This window comes from Leptosomus discolor, chromosome 21 (genome assembly GCF_034619465.1).
Source record: "Leptosomus discolor isolate bLepDis1 chromosome 21, bLepDis1.hap2, whole genome shotgun sequence".
In the NCBI taxonomy this organism is placed as follows: Eukaryota; Metazoa; Chordata; class Aves; order Leptosomiformes; family Leptosomidae; genus Leptosomus; species Leptosomus discolor.
The window spans coordinates 1,447,991-1,465,016 of record NC_141411.1 but is presented as its reverse complement, the minus strand read 5'-3'; the positions used below and the strand labels follow the sequence as shown (position 1 = coordinate 1,465,016).

Below are 17,026 nucleotides of genomic sequence, written 5' to 3'. Positions count from 1 at the left end.
GCCTGTAACACACAGCATGAAAATGTCCTTCTCAGTAATGAACTTTTACAACTGGCTTCTTCTGACCAAGAGGTACTTCAGGGAAGTCCCTGGCAGGATCTGCTGCCAGTGTCCCGCTCACCAGCAGGTTTCCTGCTCACGCTCCAGGAACCGTTCCCCCCACCAAAAGCCACAACGGCAGCGGTGCTGAGCACTGTGGGAAGGAGCCGAGCCATGGCCCGAATGAGGATTTGGGACAAACCACCCCAAGCCATGAGAGGGTCTTTGAGCCAGGAAATTTTGTGTCATGTATCCCTTCTAGGCTGGTCTTTGCAAAAATAAATCCTACGTTACTTTACAAGATCTCTGCTTTTACTTGTGTTCGTTTTCCATGTGCAGAGGCACAGAGCCCTTATCAGCGCCCAGCTGGTTAAACCGACCTCCCTGCATGATTTGCATTAACGCAGCTTTCACTTCTCTAAAGACCTTAATGAATTTCTGCCATTCGTGACCTCTCCTCAGCTGCTGATACACACTTTTTTCCCCTTTCCAACCTGTGAGAAGCCGTAAAATAATAGCATTACTGTACTTCCCTAAGTCTGGATTTCTCTACCCCAAAGCAGCCTGGGCAGTCTCGGTCACCGAGTGCCACCAGCAGCTCCATGAACCAGCACTCAACCTCCGCGTGTCAGAGACCGATAAAGGGAGATGGCCTGAAAGATAATTGCTAGCTCTGCGTGGAGAGAAGCTGGAGACTTTGGGGTCCCAAGATAACCCCAATCCCGCTGCGAGCTGGGCCCCTGCGCCCCGCAGCCAGGCTGCGAGCAGAGACAGGAACCGGGGCTCGGCTGCGGCTGCAACGTTTCCTGTTCTAGACAGCGAGAAAGAGAGCGAGAGCAGCAAAATGAGGGGGTTGGCACGAAGATGGCAGTTGGAGCGTGTTTGCAGCCGATAACCCCCCGCTCACCCCACTCCTCTGCAGCAGTCGAGGGGTAGGACGGGACCCCTCGGGCCAGGTAAGTGCCTGCAGCGCCGGGGCTGGCAAGGGATGGAGGGGAGCGGAGGCTGCTGCGCTCAACGCAGCGGTGTGCACCTTTTTTTGCTCTTTTTTCACCCCACTTTCAGCCTATATGATTGACACCGGGAGGCTGTAACATGAACCAGCAAGAAGCACTTTTTTTTTTAATTTCCCTTGAAGCACAAAGTGTAACAGCTTGGAAAGCAAAGATAAATGACATGTTTGTTAATTAGAGAACGTAATTTGGGGTAACAGAAGGAGGAAGTAGAGTATTAGCTCGTCCAGAAGGCCTCAACAGTTCACTCAGCTTGGGGTGAGTAATGGACTGTGCATTTCTTTAAGTTTTACCTTGCTTTGAAGTGCATTTTTGGTTAACTGAGGCTAGTACAAGAGCTGCTCTGGGATGCAAGGTGACAGGCTGGGCAGCCCAGAGGCAGCGCAGGTGGGAGAGGGGCTGAGCTATTCCTGATGGGAAGAGCTGGATGAGCAGGGACTGAGCAGGACCCCCAAGGTCCGGATGGAACGTGCAATCCAAGAAAAAATAGTTGAAAAATCCTTTTAAAGTGTCCTGAAGCGTTTGGAGCAGTTTGGCTGCAGCTACACGCTTTGTCCCAAGCTATGGAGTTCGTGCCCAGCTTCCAGGGAGCACACTGTGGGGTGTGGGCGCACGCCCAACTTGCATTTCTCGGTGTGAAGCTGTTGGCCAGATCTTGCCTTGCCTGCAGGGCCAAGGGAAGCATGTGTGCACCAGGAGGAAAGGCCCTGGGTGAGCACAGTGGGATTGCCATTGCACGGACATGAAAGCTGCATGGGAATAACCTGCTCAGCCATTTACACCCCCAGACTCCTCCAGCTGTAAGTGTATCACAGCAAGAAAGACTTGAATAGTGAAATACTGTTGGGATCCTTCAGTAAATTTAAGCTAAATTTAGAGACTCTTCAGAAGCTGTTCAAAGAAGAGAATATTCAAATAAAAATGCATAGGAGTGCACTAGCAAGTGCCACACTTCAGGGGTCTCAAAGCCCACATCCCATGCAGGCTCAGCATCGGGAGCAGTGACCTGGCTGTGAGTTTGCAGGCACCTTGCCTGCCCAGAGCAAGAGCTGACAACCCTGAGAATGCCGTTCTCCTTCCAAAGGAAGCCCCTGCAGTGAAAAGATGGCACTAGTAAACGAGCTTTGAGTACACCACAGCTAGCACAAGGACAATAAAAAGAATTATGGAGCAGATTTTAATGCAGACTAAAAAACACGGAAGTATCATCTACGTAAATGGGGTTTACTTGTTCCAATTTTTTTTTTCCATTAGACTCAACAACTTCCTAATGCTTGAGACAGAATGAGACCAATGAAGTTTTGGTGGTTTTGTTTGACAATGAGCAACATTTAGTCTGAATTTTCAGAGACTAAAATTCCTTTTTCCCCCCTTCTTTGCTACATTAACATGATTTACTAAACAGGAGAAAAGCCCCACACCAGCTACAGCAGCTCCCAGGCTGAGCCCCTCGAGGATGGGCACCCCCTGAGCAACGCTCACAGGACATGCATGGGGGTGACAAACCTCTTCACTGCCGATGGGGCAAGGGGACAGGAGAGGGGGGTGCAGCTATTGCTCGAGGTGGGGAAGGAAGAGGAACAGATGTGGGTAGTTCCTGCTCAGCTTTCTTTTCAACCGATGCTGAGGCAAAGGACCAAACTCACTCAGTATGACCAAAGTCCAGTAAAAAACAACGCACCAGTGGCTTGCAAGTGCGCAGAGGAGTCAGCAGGAGGGAGGAGGTTTCATCTCCACACCCTGTGTGTGCACACAGAAGGTGCAATAGTGCTGAAATGGAGGAGGCTCCTCCTTCAGCCAAGCCACAGCCTTGTTTGGGCCAGAAATGGAGGCAGAATTCATGCCTGAGGCAAACCGGTACCACTGAGAGCCTGCGCCCCGGTTCTCGAGCACAGCTTAACAGGAATTAACCCCAAAGTGTAACGATCAGTTGCTACGCTTGTATTTGCAGTGAAAGAACCAAGTCACAGCTCGGCTAGCACAGAGCCAGGGCTGCAGCCAGCGAGGCTGTGGGAGGACCAGTGAAGGTGAACAAGCAGACAGCAAAGTGCTACCCAGCATCTGAACCCAGAGCTGGGGAGGGAGGGAGCAACTGGGATAAGAGAAAGCAGCACTCTGCAGCTGTGGTCTTCAGAGGGTGGGTGCACTCAGACCGGCAGGGACTTTGCCAGATACTTCATTGGAAAAAAAAAAAACCAAACCCCAAAACAAAACAAAAAACCAAAACCCACAACAAACCCTTAAAATGCTGCAAGATTTTCACTGCTCCAGATCTCTCTCTGCACACAGAAAAGGCAGCCACCACTAAGAAATACAATGCAACTGTTTAAAAAGTCAGTCACACCACAGCACCACTGTATGTGGACCTATCAAAAAAAAAAACCTGGCAAAAGAAATGCACACTTAAAAGTTTCCTGCAGAAATAGCAGCTATCACTTCTCCTGTTTTCATTAGGTTGGCAAAAGACCTATGGCAGCATGCAGAAAAGAATCAGATTGAGTAACAGAGGGATTTTATTTTATCAGAAAAGGAATTCTCCCAGAGGAAGCATCCTTACTCACTAGCAAGGCCAGCTTCACGAGGTTGTGTTGAGTGTTCAAAACTCTGTTCCCTGCATCCCCCAGGTCAGCACCCACCTGATGGAGGGGCAAGAACAGCAAGGTGTCTTTTACATAGCCAACACATACGAGTTCATGGACAACAGATTTCTCCAGGAACACCACTTGCACCTATTGCATGAGGGCCCCATCATCAGTGTCTGATCCCTTACATTCATTTAACCTTAGAAATAATTAGTTTTCACTCAAATAGTGTCTTTTCCCTTGGTTTCATCAGGCCAGAGGATCCCAGAGCAGACCAGTAGAGCTGTGCCCAACATGATCAACCAGCCCGAGAAGGCACGGCCGCGGTACAGGCGTGTGAGCGAGAGCTACGATGAGAAGTGCGAGCGGCGGCACGAGACGCGGGAGAACCTGCGGCGGCGAAACAACGCGACGACCTGCCGCCGCCTTGGGAGGGGAGCGGAGGAGCCGTCGCAGAGCCCTCGGCAAAAGGAGTTCCTGAGGAGGAGAAACCTGGCAAGCGATGCTGGAAGGACACCACTGGGACAGGAGGCTGAAGCACGCATCCCCCTGGACCCCTCCTCGCAGGGGGAGCCGAGACTGCCCATCCTGCTCCAGGTAACGCCTGCCCCTGGAGCACAGCTCGGTGCTCGGCCTGCTCCAGCTGGCACCCACTAAAGCCCCCACATGCCCCACCGATGGCAACGGCATCGGGATCCAAATCAAGGTACAGCCAGAAAGTGAGTGCACGGACAGAGACGTGCATTTTGTTATAAACGGCCGTCAGGCACGTGTAAACGCTGCTGCCTCCCTCGCAGTGTGCTCCTCTCCTTTTCCAAACCCTGAACCAGATGGAGATTTTCTGCTGTTCCCTCAAGTACAACCCCACATCCTACCTGCCAGATTACAGTTTTACACTTACACAAATTACGTGTACCCTTGAAAACTGAGCTCTAAACACTTGGCTTCCCTCCGTCACCTTCGCTGTTAGCAGAAAGGGTGCAGGAATTAGGAGAGCACTCCCTGCCTACTCACCGTAACCCAGAGGGCTCATTGCCTTGAACAATTTCTATAGAAAGATGCAACGCGAACACCCCAATCCGAGAGCCAAACAGATTTCCTTCTAAACTTACATCCCCTGCAAAAGGAACAATTCCTCTGGTACGTTGGGAGTTCATCCTGGGGGCCTCACAAACCCCTGTGGGCAGAGGCAGCCGAATGCAAGGTACGCCCTTGAGCTCCCTTTGCAGCACAGGAGGGTGCAGAGCAATTACCTGCCTCCTGCTGCCGTTCGGTTCACCAGGTTTAATTGCCTGCTAGACAGCAGGAATCTGGAACAAGCACTTACATGCACAGGGCCCATGCACACTGACATCTCCTGTTTGCTTTTGCAGAGGGGCAGGAGGCTGGGGAGGGGGGTGCAGAGGGGCGATGGGGTGAGCACTCCACTCCCCCAGCCTCAGCGAGAATCCAGAGCAGAACAGTACCTCTGCTCCATGGCAGCCAAATGGTAGCAGGGATCCAAGGTAGGACCCAACTCCCTGCCACCAGAAGTCCTCATCTTTTCCAAAAATAACTCAAGACACCTTGAGGGGGTTCCTTGTCCTGTTCTGATATAGGTTCCTCTCCCTCCTCAGAAGCCAGTGGGTTTTCTCCCACTTCCCCCCAGAGCTCTGGTGGGAAGATCCTTGTGGATTTGCCATGGTTTCTTGGCACATCCTTGATGCTCTTCACCTGGTCACCGCAGGTACAAAGCCTGACCTGGCCACAGCCTCTTCCCCTCCATTCCTCACAGCCCATTTTGGGGAGATGCTGACTCGCACTGCCCTCTCGTTCCAGCGCCCGTGGAGCTGCCCTGTGCTCCCCCCTGCACACTCCCCACTCAGCCTCAGCGTCCCCCTCAGCATTTCGGCAGGAGCTGCCCCCAGGAGAGGTGCCTCTGTGAATACCCAAGGTAGGTGAGGGATGCTCGGGTCTCCCAGCCCAGCAGCAGCCACGGCATTTCCCTCCCACCTCTAAGTCTCCATCGGGTGGTTTGGGATGCGAGCTGGTAGCTCCGCTCTAACCCGAGCTCCCCTGCCAGCAGCCCCACTGCACTGTTTTACCATCCCAGTCAGAGTTTCCCCTGTTAAGAATATTTTTCCTGTGGAGGGATAAACCAGCCCAGCCCACAGCTCAACAACCAGGGCTGCTGAGCAGATGCTCTGCCCTACGGCTTCCCTGTAAGTGCCCCAGATTATCCAGGGGTCCGGGGGCTAACGTCCGTCTGCAGGATGACTGAACTTCCACTTCTCTGTCCATCTGAGCAGGACTCAACTTTGCCTCTTGTCCCTATTGAGTTGTGTTACTGGACACTGTTTAAGCAACTGTTCTCCATCCCAGACGCGATGCCATCTCCGAGAGCCGAGACGGACAAATAGAAGAACTTCGCGACCCCTCGTGGGGGGGATCATTCACATCCTTTCACTTTGCTTTCACAGGAACCCAGACTCTTATGAATCCAAGTGCAGGAGTGAAAGACTCGAGCCAGCAGACAGAGTAAGCCAGTGCTCCCCTCCCTCCCCAGGCTCGGCATTCAGATACCCGCAGGGCAGCAGCCTCTGATGCCAAAGCCCAAACGCGTTTCAGCTCGGCACAAGCTTTCGCTGTACAAACACCCACAACTCTGCTTGGGCGGGGGGGGGAGCGGCTGGTGTCCAGAGCCACGGACTCCTGCAGACCCCCGCATCCCACTCACCTCAGTAACACGCTTTCTTTTTTATTTTAGTTGTGGAATAGCAGTTTTAAATAAGGTAAGCAAACCACAGCAATAACTAGCCTTGAACTCCTGCAAATGAAATCAGTTTCTAAAATTTCTGACCAGGACTCTGACTGGTGCTGAACTTCCATAGTTTCAAAAATGATGACATTGCTGCTGCAGGAGAGAAAGGCACCTCTGTCCCATGGGAATCTACTGTCCTCGTTCAGTTACTGCCCTGATTTGATACACTACATAGCAAAGATGCCATAGCTCCAAGGCTGTAAGTTGCTGCAGAAATATTTCCACTTCCCTGGAAAAACCAAACAAAGCAGCAGGCTCTCCTCCTCCACCCAGACACAGGCTGTTAATTTCAGTTTTATTTCAAAATATTTGGCTTTTGTAGACAGTTCCTAAAATGTTTATAAACTGAAACAATCCTATTATTTTTAAACATTTGCCCTTTCCCTTTCAGGAAATAGTGCAGCTGTCCAACTACCTGAAGGTAGGTACCACATATTAAGCACCACTGGGAAAGCAGGTCTTCAGCAAGTACAACAGCACCTTTTAAACTATTGTATGCACGGGTGTTACATACCCGATTTTAACGTGGCCAAGAAAGCCTACAGATAAGCCACTGAACTCAAAGACCTGTCTGAAAACCCCCAAGTGGCAGAAGCCCTGACCCAGAGCTGGAGGGGGGAGCCAGGCTGTCTCCACCAGCTCCAAGGGTCCCCACTGACCAGCTCTCCCCTTCCCCGCAGGAGGCCCTGCACCGCGAGCTGCTGCTCAAGCAGAAGATGGTGATTTTGCAGGAGCTTTTCTCCACGCTGCTGCAAGCGTCGGAAAAATCCTGGCAGGTACCAGGGAGCTGCTGGGGCTGGGGGCAGGTTTTGCCTCAGCGGGACTGGGCTTATGTGCAGAAGCAAGAGCAGCCCACGGGTCTCCCTCTCCTCCTGGGAGCTGAGCTCTAGCTCTGCCTGCCTTCGGTGCGTTACAGGTACAGGTTTACCAGGCAATGCTGTCGCCTGGCCGACAAGACATCCCGCAGAACCGTTCCCTGCAAGCAGCTGCTTGCCTTGCCTCTTTCCTTGCTGCCGCCTTGCTTTTTAGGGAGGGCTGAACACAAACTCAGAAGTTTGGGAGTCGCTTTGCTTGAAGTTTTTCCCTTTTGTGCCCTAAAAGAGTGTTACAAAGTGTACTTTGCTCTCAGATCAACAGGAAGTGTAAAACCCTTTTCTTCTGTAAGGTTTTGGGGGTTTTTTATACCTGCCTTTCCCAATTTTTCTTAAATAAAAAGCAAACAGAAGTGTCTAAGTGGGGAAAAAAAAAAAAAAAATTGAATAAACCCAACCAACCATATTCCACCAAGTTTTCTTTCCTAGTCAAAGGAAGTTTCAAATATTTTTAATTTTTTTTGTCCAAAATAAGAATTTTAGATGCACCTAACTGGCACGCTGAACTGCTGGCAAACACTGCCTTGGATGGGAAAAAGACAGACTGTTTCTTAACGTGGGAACGCAACAGCCAGAAGCGCCCACCCAGCACCGCAGCCTTCCTGCCGAGCTCCCGGCCACCAGTCTGCCCCTCGCCAGGGCCCGCAGGGACACCCCCACACACACTGCTGCCCCGGTGCCCCCGGGGATGCGTTCTGGGCCCCAAACACGGGTCAGGGCACCCGATACCACGACGCTCTGGCACATCTGCTTAACCTGAGGGGCACAGCTGAATTGTGGCCTTGTATCAATCTATTTCCCCAGAGCTCAAACAAAATCCTCTGGGAAGCACTGAACCAGGGCCCGTTTGTTTTTTTGCTCTCAAGAGGCAAAATTAAGGTCATGCATTTTATGCAACATATGAACTGTTTTATATAGGATTATTAAATCAAATATTAATTTACAGTTCATTGTGCCATTAAAAAAAGTGGTTTGAAAGTTTGGTTGGGACAGAAAAGCAAGTGATTGGGTGAGATGGTGTAAAAAAAACTTGTGTTAGACATTCTGTGGTTAGAAACTTCCGTCTTCACTCGCTTCTTCAAATAATATGAGCAGGAAAAAACACCCTGACACACTCTGCAGGAAGCAGCCATGAAACCTCAGATTAGAAACAGGTGGGTGCGCTTCGCTTCTTGCTACCTCTGCTACAGAAGGGAGACTTTGCTGCTGCCTCTTGCATTCAGCCGTTCGTCACACTGAAAATTACCTGCTGCTGGCGCTGGAGCCAACGGGGCAAACAAGGCAGATGCTGCCTGCTCGGAGGGGATCCCCTGGGAGCTGCGCGGAGGGAGGCGGCTGCGGGCAAGTGGCTTCTCCAGGAGGGGCTGGCAAAGGGGGGTACGAACAGGTCCTACACCATAACGCCGTGCGGCAGAAACTGATGGTTGGCTGCCTGTTTCCAGGCCTAGGTGAGATGCCAAATGCTCGTTGTAGCAGCTCTGTAATCCTTTCTGATTTTTTGGGTTTCAAAGAAATGCATACATGTGAGTGATACGGCCAGTAACTCTTGAAACGACTACAGAGTCATTTCTGAGGTGCTGCTTGTGTTGGTGGGTGCTTCTGGCTTGATGGAGCAAGTGAATATTCTGCAGGAGGATGGGAGTGTCATTAAACTGAAGGGATAAAGCATTTGGTTCCTTCCCCCTCCCATTTTACTTCTCAGTTAGAGACCTTCCTGCCACAGGTCTGCACCTTAAACCCCCCATCTGTGGTGAAACTTGCTTAGTTGATTGAAAAATGCTGCCAGATGAAGGAAGCTAAGTAAATCTCAGTTATGATTATTAAGAGTAATTCATTTTAAGCTGTTCTCAAGAAAGTTGCTACTTTGTTTTCTTCCCTTTCTGACCTCTAAAGTTGAGCATGACTTTTGGAAGCACCTTGCAGCTCTGCAGAGTTTAAGCACTTTGTCATTTCCAGTGCATTACTGCTACCACATGTGTTCATTTTTCCAGTGCAAACACAGTGTTTGTGCAAACTGGCAGCCTTCCAGAAACAGCATTTATTATTATTGCTTTAAACCAGCTTTTAAAACTTACTAAGACAAGGAGTATTACAGAATTCACTGATCACAGGACAACCAAAACACTATAGCTGTCATCCAAAACCAGTTTAAAATACTTATATGGTGCTTAAGTGACAGCAGTAGAGAAATGCAGAGGAGTTTGAGAGAGGTTTTGGAGCTGCCCATTCAGGCGACCTGAGACTCTCTGAAGAGGGCTATGGAGGATTCAAATCTGGTATTTGCTAGAGCGGGTGTATTTTGAGCATGTTAGCTCTAACCCTTTCCTCTGCCTGGCTTCCATCAGGTGTCTTTGGGCTCTCTAGCAAGGCTCAGTGCAAGGACGGTGGTCAAACGGTCACCCGGGACACTGCAGAGGAGAGGAAAACCACCACCATCTGATGATGGTGGCTATTGGGGGGGTGGTGGTGCTGTTGTTCTGTTTAGTTGTGGGTGGGGGTCTTTGGTTGGTTGTTTATTTTTTCATATTTTGTTTGGGTTTTTTTAAAGCAGCCCCTTTCGTGTAGATAATCTTCAACACAAAGGCTTGACCAAGACTTGCTCACATCACTTTTCTGAGCAGAAGCATAGCAATTTCTTGTGCCCTCCCACGTATGCGCACACGCTCACTCACCCGTCACTGCCACGCTGTTCTGGTAACTGCCCTAACCAACAGCTTATTCCATTTAGGGAAATCTTTATACTCTGTTCTTTTGCCAATTTATAAGCTGCATCTCCATGAAAGGAGTTTGCCAGCACAGTTCCGCTCTGAAGCGTAGGAAGGGCCCAGTGCTCTGTTGCCTTGTGCTTTGCACAGTCACTTACATCTGTGAGCAACTGCTGTAACACCACCAACCTTTGCAGATAGCAGGATAAAATAAACTGCAGAGGAAAACTAGGCATAATATTTCACATATAAAAATGCTTTCCAAAATTCCACCTACTTCTAAGAGGACAGAGCCTTTAGTTCTTTGTACCAGCAACTGAACAGGGAAGATTTAGTCTTTGGGACTGTAACCTTACTTCTGTGCAAATTTAACCAGTGCTAAGACATCAGGGAATCTAGTTTTCCTCAGGTCTAACAGCTATTCCCGTAACATCAAGGAGTTGCTTTTCAGAGGCTTGGCTTCAAGCAGCCGTAAGCAGAGAAGATAGCGGCGTTCTCAGTATCAGTGGTGGAAAAACAGCCTACGTGAACTCTTTGCTAGAAATTTTATCTGAATTTGCATGCAGTCTGGTTTCACAAAACCCAAGAAGCCTGACTAACACTGAGAGGAGATTATAATAAGGAAAATGAATCATCACTGTTGCCCTCTATCCCCCTGCCCAACTGCTAGATGTTGCAACGCAAACCCAACCTATTTCCTACGGGAACCAGCAAGACAAGACCTTAACACCAGCTGGAGCTCCAGGCAAGGAGCGTTGCAAGGAGGAACCATCAGCCGGGGAACAGGCAGCAGCTACGCTTCCCCAGACCCACCCAGACTAACCTGAAATCCCCTTGCTCCTAACTTCTCACTGCGAGTACCTGCACTCAGTAACCAGTGGAACTGTCTCAGGGGAGTTTTTCAGTGCATCAAAGTTTTACTTCCCCCCATACCCCATTTATGCAGAGATCACGCAGGATTGTGTGAACTCTTAAGCACTCACTGAAGAGACTTTGACCAAATTCGCCACCATATTACAGATGAACAGAGAAAATGAATCAACACACAAGCTAACAAAACATTGGGGGCATATTGTATGGTTCATGATCCCACACATTGGTTCAATTGTTTCTTCCCCAGGGTCAGCTGAATGAAGATAAACTGAAGTGTAAACTAAGGGCGCTTGAAAATCAGCTGCAGGCTTGCACCCAGGTAATGTCTGATTCACTGAGAAACAAACATGGGTGAAGAAAGGCCTAAAAACAAAATACCAAACCACATAATTAGGTCAGGTCTCAGTTTCTAGAGCAATCTGATTAGATACGTAACTGAAAACGATTTTTCCTCTTTGCTGAAGCAATGCTTCACAGCAAATGAGCAACAGCCTTTACACACTCTGGATTTGCTAATATTCAGGTTTAGCAAGATTAGGACAATGCCAGGCAAGACCCTTCAAGCACTTTAATTCTTCCTTTAAAGAGTTACTCGAAGGAGTGTGTGAAGAAGATCTTGATAGAGATGGAGGACCAGAAACAGACCTACGAGCAGAAGGCAAAAGAGGCTCTTCAGAAGATGCTGGAGGACAAACTCCAAACAGAGCAGCAGCTGCAAAACTCTCAGGTAAACAATGTGTTTTACACCCGCCTTTGCTTTAATCTAGTCCAACTGTGATAAAGAGCCCCCCCATTTCAGGGAAAGGCGATGACTAGCTTACCATTGACAACAAAGATGCATAAATACCACATTTTAGCTAAGTGGAGCCTATGCTTGTTTTGTGAGCCACACATCAGGTTATTAAAACCAGCACACAGCTGGGGAAATACACCACTGCTCGGCAGTTTGAAGTGTAATCTCTCCTCCTCCACCATCCCCTCGTCCCATTCCCGGCTCCGCACACACACAGGGAGCGACAAGCCGCACACGCAGCCATCCAGGGCATGAGGTCTCCAGAGATGCTTTTCCTGGAGTTGCTCTTATATGAAAACGGATTTTCCCCAAGAGGTAGCCATTTGCTTTGACCCATAGCATAACTGGTATCTTTAGAAAAACCAAGTAAATCTCATCCCAAATACTACCAGGCTTCTTAGTCCTCTCGGCAGCGTGGGAACTCCCACCACAAACCCTCTGCCCATGTTCGCTCTGTCCATCAGATGGCATCAGCCCCACGCAGGTTATTGTAACGCTGGTGCAGGCGGAGGCAGCGCTGCCCCAGCCCCGCGCAGAGGCCAGGACGCTGTTTGGGGCAGCCTGGCGTGGTCCCCCCGGGCCACGGGTCCCAGCCCACCCGTGGGTCCTTTCTCTCTTCCCTAGAGAAGCCTGGCAGCAACGAGAGAGGACCTTGCCTTTTGGAAAGAGCACTACACCACACTCAAAGCCGAATTGACCAAGGTGACCACGGCGCACACCGAGCTCCAGAACAGCTTCCACGTTCTGCAAAGCGAACTGCAGGTGCGTGAGCTCCGTTCTCCCATTCGCAAGCAGGGAAGCCCCCAGGATGGGATCACCATGTAGGAAAAAGCCCCTTCGATGAAGCGCAGTGGCCACGCGCGCAACCCAGTCCCTCAGCTCGGGGCTGCCTTGCGTGGCCGGAAAGCCGGCGAGGCCGGGTGCTCGTGGGCTGCCCGCGGCGTGGTGCCGGGGCTGGGCTCACGCCGGGGCTCTTCTCGCCCCCAGCGAGTGGACGTGCAGAAGGAGCAGCTCGGCCAGGCCCTGCGCAGCCTGCAGAGCGAGCACGCCGCGCTGCGCCAGCACGCCAGCGCCTTGCGGGAGGACAATGACCAGAAGGCAGAGCACATCAGCGCCATCGAAGGTATCGTGGGCAGGGGAATGGGGAGCGAGTCTTGTCCAAATCAACAGGGGTTATGAGGAAAATACTCTTAATATCCTCATCCTTAAAGCCAAGCGCACACGTATGCTAAAGGCTCTCGCTCTCTGCGCACCTCAGCTTGCCCAGAAAGCTTCCAAAGGGCTCCTGAAGTCGTTTCCAACTAGATTAAAGGATTTCAGAGAAGTCAAGTGACTTTTCTAGAAGAAAGGATGGAAAGGGAGACCTGAAAATAAAATCAAAGATGAGTCCTCAGCTCTGATGAGGACTTTGCATCCTTGTCAGACCCACCAAGCGCAGCAGTGCGAGCCCGCCCCACGTCAAGGCAGCGCCCATTACCGTCTGGGGTGCTGCTGCATGGGGGTGGATATTAGCAGTGGATGAATCCATGCTAGTAGTGTCTGAAAGTACCAGTTCAGATAGAGGCAAGGAAACTCACACATACTTCACGTGGCTATTTTAAAACACAATTAGGGAACAGTAAATGGTGGCAGTTCTATTTTCATAGCAGGTCTCACATGAGCCGCTTTAAAATAAACCATAAATTAATAGAACGTAAGGCACACTAGAAAAAGCTACCAACACTGAAAGGGCAATTAACAGCTAAAACCCCTGTCTGTACAGCGTAGCCAACGCTATCCAGTCCACTTTACACATGTGGAGAAAGTTGCCATCCTTGCACAAAGATACCCAGAGATTTACAGCAACCTTGATTTTCTTCTATCATTATTTCAGATAAATTGCAAAAAGAACAAAAGCAGAAGGTAACACTGGAGGCAACAATCAGCCATTTGCACAGTAAGTAACACAAAGGCAGGCAAAGCAAGAGACCCGTGTTAGCACCATGGACAATAACTGTGGCTTTTTATGTTCCCAGACTTGATACAGAACCAGACCAGTGAACAGAAGACCCAGGAGGCAGCAGTGCAGAGGAAAGGTCAGCAAACTCTGTAACCCCCACCTAGCACTCCTCTCACTGGACACAGGAATGTTAGACCTGACTCTAGGAGAAGTCCACATTGTTTTAGAATAAAGGATTACTTTAAAGCTGCACAAAGCGAGTTATTCTATTTTGCTAGTTACCTTTACAACATAAGTGTATTTATGATGCAAAAACACTTTAAAAAATAAATGGATTTCATTGCAAATTCTACTTCAGTGGCTATGCCATTTTTTTTTTTTCCAAATAAAATACATTCCCCTTTATAATTGCAAATATAGGTATACTTGGGAAAAAAGGCACTTTAACTCTCCCTCCCCTCCATTTCTGGGAGCTACTTAGAAATACTCCTCTAAAGATGATTAACTTGTAGCTACAGCAAAGGCAGGCCTGTGATAACTAACTCAGCTCCTGTGTCCTCTGCTGGGTGCGTAGCATGCAAATATTATCTTTAAACTGTGCTGAGTAAACAAGATCTAAAGCAAACTGAAAGCCTAGACCTGTTTCTCATCAGAAGCCTGACTGTTTTCTAGACCAGGTTTTCACCACGCAGACCCCACCTCTCACTCCTGCCAAGGAAAACCAAAATGCTCTGTTAGAGCACCCTGAGGAGGAGGAGGGAGAAGAAAGTCTGAAGGATGAGATGCAGAAAAGGACATCCCAGCTTACAGCAAAGGAGAACGAGGTGAGGAGGTCACTGAATCGCAGCTGGGATCCAGCTGCTCATGTAAATGCTCCAAGAGCAGCACAACACAACCAAAGCTCCTGGAAGTAACCTAAGCTTGGTGCCTCCTGTCAGGATTCTCTCCAGTGAATTTTTATCCCGATACCACGTAAACCCCCAATGCAGCATCTGGGTGCCAGGGCAGGGCGCCCGCAGCCTGGCACCTGGGGCTGTAGCAGCAGAGCCCTCTCCACACAAACCCATTTCTGCTCGCACACACAGGGCAGTCTCACTAGTCTCACAGGGAAAACTCAAAGCCACACTTTAAGAGCCAAAACTCCTTTGGTGGAGAGGAGGAAAAGAAAAGGCTTGCAAATAACAGGAAAGGTCTACTGACAAAAGCAACGCCCTTACAACCGAGCTGCAAAAAAAAAAAAAATCAATGCTTTCCAGCCTGTTACACGCTCTCTCCCATCAAACTGTGCCCTCTGCCAACCAACAGCCCCACAGTTCTTACAGCTGTACTCAGATAGCAAGGACTTACAAAAAAAAGAAATTATAACTTACTGTAGCAGAGTCACACAGGAGAAGAGCCTGTCCTGCCAACCCATGCTGGTGAGCGCGCCACTGCCATCGGGCATCACCCAGCATCACCCGGGGAGGGGTTTTGTAAAGCACAATCGCAGCAAAAGGGAACAGCTGGGGCAGCTCTTGCAGCCCCCCAGCACAGGCAGCCTCCTTCCACCGCTGCTGCCGCTCACACCCCGCTCGCTGGGAAGGCGGCAGGGTCTCATGGCCGTTCAGGAAAAAAGGTGCTCCCTGGGTTTTGGGGTTGCGCAGCACAACCAAGGTGCCTGTCTCGCGCGCCCCACGTGCAGGGGGTTTTAAGGACTCTGCAACTGCTCCTGCAGCCAGTGAAATGCAGACTGAATTTCACAACGAGAGGAAAAGCCTGCCACAAGTTTGCACTCTGCGTCTTCTTCCTGACCTGCACACGCCTGTGGTCACAAAAAATAACTATTGCTTTTCTCTTCCGTGTGATGTGAAAGTGGCAGCAAAGCGGAGCAGGTCACAGGCTGGCAGCAGACCAGGCATTGCCTCTATCCCCGCGTTCCCAGTAACACCGAGATCTGCTCTGTCCTCTCTAGGTGGTACACGGGGACACACGGGTGGCAGAAGTGAAAATCCCCCGTCACCGCAGTGCCCGTGCACGGGCGAAGCGCTGCAGCTGCTGCGGGAGCCCTGCTGCGCTCGGTGCGTACGAAAGCGAGGGGATCCCTCCTGCTAACGGCCCCTCGCTCTGCTTGCAGTGCACGGAGCTGCGCTCGGAGCTGGAGGCCCTGAGCGAGGAGTACCGCTCCTGCCTGACCAGGCTGCGCCAGTGCCGGGACGAGCTCAACCGCTTCCAGAGCAAGCAGGCACAGGTGGGAAGTGTTCCTCGCTCCAACTCCCAGTGCTTTCAGACCGAGGCTGCAGATCAGTCTGGGAAAACTTCCCCCATTTGTTGGATTTCCCCCACGTGCTTGCTAGGGATGAGATGAGAAGTTTCTTCGCCCCATCCATTTCCTAGTAACACTTGCTTCTCCTTGCAGAGACGGCGCGGTCACTGGATCCCTCTCCTGGTGGCAGTGATAGCAATGGCCGTAGCCACCTTCCTTGCAAGTTACAGGCTATGAAGGACCTTCTCGATGACTGACTTCATTGCAGGAACTGACTTTTGCTTCACCAAAGTGCCCTTGCTGCTGTGCACCCTCTGCTTTTTTGTACTGGTGTGTTTGGTTCATAAACTGAGCTGGTCGCAGCACTCCCGACAAACTCCTGCGGCTCCAATAAACGCTGGGAGACCACCCCTTCCCTCGGCTGCTTCCGTTACTCTGCTCCAGTCGAAGGTTGTGCTGCCCAGTTCCTGCGGTGCTGAGTGACAAAGCTGCTCAAACTACCACTGCCAGGGCTCACGGGGGCGGGAGGGAGGGAGCAGCAGGGACAGGGCATCCCGTGCCCTTGTGATCCAGCCTCCCTGGTTTTCATGCCTGGTGGCCGAGAGGACTGCAGAATTCTCTTCCTTTCCTTATTGCCTCCCCAAATGGGAGATACTTGACCCTGGACCATCTCTACTGGTACCTGACAAAGAAACCCAGCTCAGGGAGGCTTTTTAGCGCAGTCCCCATACTCCCCCTGTGCTCTGCCTGTCCTGAGCAATTTTCCCACCTCCCTCCCTGCAGGCCCAGTTCAGCCCACCGCTCTTCCAGCCCATCTTGCGGCCAGGTGTCCCCACAGCCACGTCCACTCTCCTTTCACTGCCAGCACCTATTAATTCACATTGTGACACCACCTCACACGAGTAGTAAATATCACATGGAGCCTACAGTAAACTTCATGGATTCAAAATACTGCAGTGTTCAGATTTTTTATTAAACCTCAGCTGTTTCCAGCTGACTTCACAGGGCACACTCTGCGGTCTGGATAGAGGTTGCACAGCAGCTGTGAGCACCTAAGTCCACACACTGGTCTTCTGGGAAGCACATGTTTGATTTGCAACTGGCCTACAAGGTCCAGAGCCGCAGGATCATCAAAATTCAGCCTCTTGAGAGAGTCTCAGTGGGCCGC

General features: G+C 50.5%; 1 protein-coding gene across 4 annotated transcripts; it reads left to right on the top strand.

Annotated features, from left to right (window-relative positions):
- The first annotated feature begins 942 nt into the window (after positions 1-942).
- TRAF3IP3 (TRAF3 interacting protein 3) lies at positions 943-16,266 on the top strand. 4 transcript variants are annotated; one of them, XM_086476728.1, is made up of 16 exons: positions 943-995; positions 3,888-4,231; positions 5,453-5,567; positions 6,094-6,151; positions 6,381-6,405; positions 6,826-6,855; positions 7,115-7,210; positions 11,132-11,203; positions 11,471-11,611; positions 12,302-12,439; positions 12,665-12,800; positions 13,551-13,613; positions 13,693-13,752; positions 14,289-14,440; positions 15,568-15,843; positions 16,012-16,266. In XM_086476728.1, the coding sequence occupies exons 2-16, from the start codon at positions 3,929-3,931 to the stop codon at positions 16,093-16,095; spliced, it is 1,749 nt and encodes a 582-aa protein (XP_086332854.1). In that variant the 5' UTR covers positions 943-995; positions 3,888-3,928; the 3' UTR covers positions 16,096-16,266. The 4 variants fall into 4 exon arrangements, with proteins under 4 accessions (XP_086332854.1, XP_086332855.1, XP_086332851.1 ...); XM_086476729.1 differs by lacking the exon at positions 943-995 and adding an exon at positions 1,281-1,310; XM_086476725.1 differs by lacking the exon at positions 943-995 and having other exon boundaries at positions 3,894-4,231; positions 15,730-15,843.
- The last annotated feature ends 760 nt before the right edge of the window (positions 16,267-17,026 follow it).